This window comes from Oryzias latipes, chromosome 24 (assembly GCF_053564925.1).
Source record: "Oryzias latipes strain Hd-rR chromosome 24, Olatipes_Hd-rR_3.1".
In the NCBI taxonomy this organism is placed as follows: Eukaryota; Metazoa; Chordata; class Actinopteri; order Beloniformes; family Adrianichthyidae; genus Oryzias; species Oryzias latipes.
In genome coordinates this window covers 20,553,158-20,559,157 of record NC_136260.1, presented here as the reverse complement: position 1 = coordinate 20,559,157, position 6,000 = coordinate 20,553,158, and the positions used below count along the sequence as shown (strand labels likewise).

Sequence of the window (6,000 nt, the reverse complement as noted above, 5' to 3'; positions counted from 1 at the left end):
ATTGTAATTATACTCCCAATCTTCAGTACAGTGGGTGAGGTAGGGAGAGCAATATGTTAGATATTCTCTGATTAATGGCTTACCTGGCAATAACCCTGTTTTGTTACATTGTGTTGATTATCTGAATTTTGTGGACTTGAAAGTAAATCAAAAGCCTTTAGGTTTTGATTTGCTCATGTTCAATATAGTTTAGATTTGTTTTTTATGTTTCTTTTATTATTTCACTGAAATAGCATTTTTTTTTAAATAATTTGTTCAAATTAATACTTCTAAGTGTTTTTTTAAAAATAAAAGCATGACTAACTTTAAAAACGTAACTTAAAAACGTAAGCTTTTACTTTTAACTAGTCAAATCTTTGTCATTATAATATGATAATATTATAAAATAAATACCTGCTACGTGACTAACGTGAATTTTTATCTTAAAATAATTTGTTTATGAAGGACAGATCGTTGATGGCACAACACCGGAAGTGACGTTTTACTAAGCTACAACTGCTTCTTTCAGAGGAAGCAAACAACGACGCGACGCCGCAATTTTACAACTGTAGGAGTGATTTTAAAATTTAAAGTGATATACCTTGTCGTTAACTGTTTCGTTGAAATATATTTATTACTTTTTCTTGTGGCTCAGGTTGTGTGTTTAGCTGTTCAGCTAACGCCTAGCTAAGAGAGTTAGCTTGTGACGTCGTTAGCTTAGCGGTTCGAAAATTGGCAGACGAGTTGTTTATGTTTCATCCACCGCCAAGAGATGTTGGATGGATCTCCTACACTCGGCGACGCCGCCGCCATCGTTGACGTCGAGAACAGCAAACCCCACGCGTTCATTTTCGGCACCGATCGGATGAATGCTGGAAGTAAAACAAAAGAGGCGCTGCTGAAGAGGGGAGGCTGGAAGCTGCGGACCGCGGCGCCGCTGCATCACCACAAACCCCCGAGGAACTGCTCGAGCGTCCCGCTTTCCGACAACCACCACAACAGCAGCGCCACGACGGGCTCCTCTCCGTCTGAAATCAGTCTTCCTGTCGGTTCTCATATTCCTCATCATGTCAAACAAGGAACCAAAAAAGAGGTAACCTCAAAATACAAGTTAAAGAACTGTGCAGCGCTTCCGGTAGCTTCAAATCTCGTCAACTTCCTAAAAGTTACGGTTTCATTTGACCCACTTATAACCATTTCCCCCACTTATTCTTGTAGAAACTTCTTTTTTACGTTGGCCCAGCTGTTGCTTTGAGTTTCTTTTGGAGTTTTGCAGTGACGCAGAAACAACCCCCAGTTTGTGCAGGTCTGCTCTACTTCCTCATTGGGCCTGTTGAGCCATGCTGGGAAGTTGCACTCAGTAGCAGTGTAATAAGGAAACTGCAACAAAAAAACAAACAAACAATAATAATGGCGCACTTTGACTGTTCTGTGCATGAAAGGTGCTACACACCTCAGTTATTAGACTTAGTTATTTTTTGCTAAAAACGAGAGGTGTTTATCTTCATCTCTAACATGAATCGATTCCATAATAGTACATAAATTAATACTTAATAGATCCAACTAACTTTGTGGCAATATGTTGCAGTAAAAACCTTTTGCCTAAATTGATACAATCCTGCTAATTATGAATTATTTGGCATGTTAAACCATGAATGAAAATGCATTTGATGAGAAAAGCTTAGTTTTTCCTTAATGGTACTTTTAAGATCCCCTCTGGAAAAGAAAGATTTGTAACATAAAAAATGTGCTGAGCTCCATTCTGATGCATCCGCTTGCAGACAAATAGATCCGTGAACGTCTCCTTTACCCTCGTCTGAGCTGGATCCATCTGGAAACCGCCAATATTGCTTGCAACGGTGATGTTCTATTGGGGGGGCGTGAGGGACTGTAAACTAGCGGGATAGCGTGTAAACAAATGGGTGTTGGCAAGTAGGGACAGTTTCAGTCCCGCTCACAACTCAGACCTGTTATAGTGGAAACTTTTCTTTCCTGTATGTTGTTTTCTTTAGAATTGCGTATTGGTAATTGATTTATTTTAACATTCTTGTTACAACAAGGTCGATCAAAACAGACGGTAAGATGATGTGATGTCGGGGTTTTTCCACACCAGTAGAATTTCACAGAAAGACAAATGTTTTTGCTTTTTACATTGAAACTAAATCGAAGATTAAAAGTAAATAATTATCATGAAGTTTAGCTTAATAGACAATGTTCTACTTAAAAATAATAATATTGATCTACACACATAATTCTCTATTGTTCATTAATACTGACTGATACATTATAAACAAATCTATACCTCAAATCTACAGATCAACATTTTTTAAGTCTTTTTTTTTCCCTTCTAAATATTGTTGAAATAATCCAATTAATTTAAAATCTTTGTGGATTTGTGTTTAATAAATAAAAGATGAAATATTCTGCCTTTTCTGGTCTTATAAGAGCTTTTATTATAAAAAAAATCCTATATTGTTTCTTACTATGTAGTTGATAAATATTTGTGTAGTAAATATTTAAAGTATAATAATACAAAATGTATTTTGCAAAAGTAAATATTTAATTAAAAAAAAGTAGGAGCTGTACTCGCCCATTCCATATTGCAATAAGAGAGATATGGATGAAATAAAGTTTTTTTTTTTAATGTTCATGCAACCTGCACCAATTATTCTGCACTTCTTTTAATTCAATGCTTTTTTTTTTTGTAGCTCCTAAAACCCAAAAGTGGCAGATTGGAGCGAGGGAACGTCCAATCTGGACCCCAGCCTTCTCGCAGTCTGTCCAAACATGACCAGACTGTCCACCACACCCATAAACCCAAGCAAAGCCAAACGCCCACCACGTCGCCCTGCGCAAAGAAGAACGACGCCCGACATCCCAAGAAATCCCTGTTTTCCCAGCAGCCTCAGAGCCGCGAGCTAAAGAAACCCCTCCACACCTCAAGCGATGTAAAGATCCTCAACCCTCCTGCTGAAGCTCCATCAGAAAACCTCAAAGATGGAGAGAAGATCTACGCCGGCGCCAAATTCAGCGAGCCGCCCTCGCCCAGCGTCTTACCCAAACCCCCCAGTCACTGGTTTGGACAAAAGGAGCCACAGCAGAGCAGCCAAAGCCAGGAGCAGATGACCGTTCACTTAAAGTCCCTCCTCAAGGTCCAGGATTAAGGATTAGCCGTAAATGTGGTTGACATTGGATGGAATCGGAAAACGTGTCTTGTAAACACTGCAATATTATGTCCAGAGTCTGAACTCTTTTCCAGTGTCCCGTCTGACAACATGCTGCCTGCATCAGTAAACACTGTGTTGCTGCTGCTGCTGCTGCTGCTGCAGCTGCTGCTGCTGCAGCTGCTGCTGCTGCAGCTGCTGCTGCTGCAGCTGCTGCTGCTGCTGCTGCAAACTCACCAACAAGGCTGTCTGAAAGAAAGACAAATCAGAAGATTGGAAGCAGCAACACAGAGTTGAATGTTTACAAACTAATGATGGCAATTTTAAGGTTTTTTTAAAGACAGCCGTGTGTTTTTGAAGAGTAAATGTACATCATGTAAACATTTGTGTTTTTATATAATCACTATTATTTTAACAGAGATTCTAGTTTTGTTACTGATGACTTTCCAAATTAGATTTAAAAAAAGAGGCACTTTTTCGCTGCTCCTCCTGTGAGGGACTATGGGATTTTTGTTTTTGCATTTGCACAGAAACAAAAAGTGCCAGAAACTTGAGGAATTCCCATTCGGAGGGGCTCCAGGAGGGGACATCTCACAAATCAAATCGGCCCCTGAGCAGGTGAAACGTGGATTTAGACGGTGGGACTGTCCTGGCCTTGTTTTGCACTGAGGGGAGGACAAGACAAACTAATCAGCGGCGGTTCTTTTTTCCTGCAACCTTTTCCTCTGATGAACAGATTTCACTCCAAGCTGTGGAGATCGAACTCAAACAGCTGCAAAGCAAACCGTAGATGTCGTGTTTTGCACATCCAAGTGATTCAGCGGGAAATTCTTCGAGCTTTGTCAAAAATTTTGAATCACTTCATTCAATCTCACCTTTTCCTATTAAAAACATTTGGTAGTTGTTTTTGTTTGATTCAAAACTTGTTTCCCACAGCAGTTCCTGCTTCAATGAGCACAGCTTGACTCCTACCTTTTATACGACAAAGGGGACTCATTTTTAAGGTCATGTTAATGGTTTGTGAACTGTCTTGTACTTTAACGCTTCATGTTGGTGTTATATTATGTTTTATTTTTGTTTTGGATGTCATTTATTGTAAGACTTATCGTGTGAGTGATGCACGCAGGCAGCTGTTAGGTCTGTTTTGTGACATCAGTTGAATGGAAAATTGTACGAACATAACAGACGCTTTACGTTTTATTGCAGTGTTTCACAATCGTTTTCTTTAAAAAGCATCATTTTGGAAGAAAAAAAGCTTCACACAGAATTTCATATTTAAATTAAGAATAAATAATTGGATACCTTTACCGCTTTGTTCATGTCAGTTGATGAACATGTTTCACAAACGTTTATTTGGTTCTATTTTAATTCATATGATAGCTTTGTTTCATTTAAAAATATTTTTAAGAACAGCAAAAAAGACTTTTTTTCACAAGTAAAAACAGCCTAAGATCATTGATAAATAATACAATTACTCCAAACTTGCTGTAAAGTCCTTACAGCACCTGAATTTGCTTTTTCATTCATATTTATAGTTATAAATAGCTGTTCTAATGGCTAAAAGCTGAAAATGACAGACAAATCCTCATTTAACCTACCTTTTTTACCATATTTGATCAATTGGCTCCCCCTAGTGGACAACATTAGAAACTACTTTCAGATTTCTTTTACCTTTCTGACTATCTGGTGCCAGTTGCAATAAGTACAATTGAATAAAAACGTAGGTCGTTTTATTAACCATTCATGTTAGGGGGCACAGATTAGAGGCAGTTGTGGTATCTGTAACCCTTGTGCTATCTTAGATGACCCCACCCTTACATTGACGTGTTCTCCCTACCATGACAAAGGTGGAAAGATTTCATGTAATCCATGGACACCAGTGAAGATCAAAAATCATCGAAGAAAAAAGGTTCAGAGCACTGTCTAGTGGGTCTAGATGACCCATCTCCCAATGTTAAAGTGCCTAGGATAGCACAAGGGTTACAACTTGTTGCTGCATCGTGAAAGTCCTAATCTGTCGTTTGAATTTATAAATCAGAAGAACTGAAACATTTGTCTTGGCCAAAAATAAACTCCATGACAGCATTTACTACCATAGTCCATAGTGGTGGTAGTGTGATGGTCTGGGACCTTGATGATTTGTCATAATAGATTTTTCAGAAAGTCTGTCCAGGTTAAACTCTCTTGCTAGAAATGTCCCTTCTTTGAGAAAACAAAGATCTTTTCTGTCCTCTCCATTTTATCTTCCTGAGCTTGAAGCTGCACATTGAGGAAGGTGCAGATATTTGACGTGTGGATGATTGATGCGTGGAGCGACACCCTGCTGGCTTCCAGAGTGTTTTGTTTTGAAGACGGAACCGATCCAAGCCTGCATCGGCTGTCTAGAGTCAGGCTAAGTTTGGACAAACGGGTCGGGGTGTTTTGTTTTTTTTTGCTTCAGAAAAAACAAAAACAGGAACTACAGGTGATTTATGCAACCTAAGTTTGAAGACAATCAGAAGAAAAACACTTTGAAAGTTTCAGTTGACCCACTGTAACCCTTGTGCTATCCTCCTAGGCACTTTAACATTGGGAGTTGGGTCATCTAGACCCACTAGACAGTGCTCTGAACCTTTTTTCTTCAATGATTTGTGATCTTCACTGGTGTCCATGAAATCTACATGAAATCTTTCCACCTTTATCCACCTTCATCATGGTAGGGAGAACATGTCAATGTAAGGGGGGGGGGGTCATCTAAGATAGCACAAGGGATAATTCATACAAACTCTTCAATTTTTTTTGTCCTTTCTTGTTTACAACTTGATTTTTCTATTGACATGTTAAAAATGGACAGACTGGCTCTGAAAAGACACAAACG

General features: G+C 38.9%; 1 protein-coding gene across 1 annotated transcript; it reads left to right on the top strand.

Annotated features, from left to right (window-relative positions):
• Positions 1–443: 443 nt before the first annotated feature.
• LOC101171877 (proline-rich nuclear receptor coactivator 1) lies at positions 444–4,450 on the top strand. The gene is made up of 2 exons (XM_004083541.5): positions 444–1,072; positions 2,688–4,450. The coding sequence occupies exons 1-2, from the start codon at positions 752–754 to the stop codon at positions 3,141–3,143; spliced, it is 777 nt and encodes a 258-aa protein (XP_004083589.1). The 5' UTR covers positions 444–751; the 3' UTR covers positions 3,144–4,450.
• The last annotated feature ends 1,550 nt before the right edge of the window (positions 4,451–6,000 follow it).

Bases quoted from the DNA above. Each gene is read 5' to 3' on its own strand.
- LOC101171877 (XM_004083541.5), top strand. From the start codon at position 752: ATGTTGGATGGATCTCCTACACTCGGCGACGCCGCCGCCATCGTTGAC. The intron at 1,073-2,687 runs GTAACCTCAAAA...TTTTTTTTGTAG, and splicing joins AACAAGGAACCAAAAAAGAG to CTCCTAAAACCCAAAAGTGG.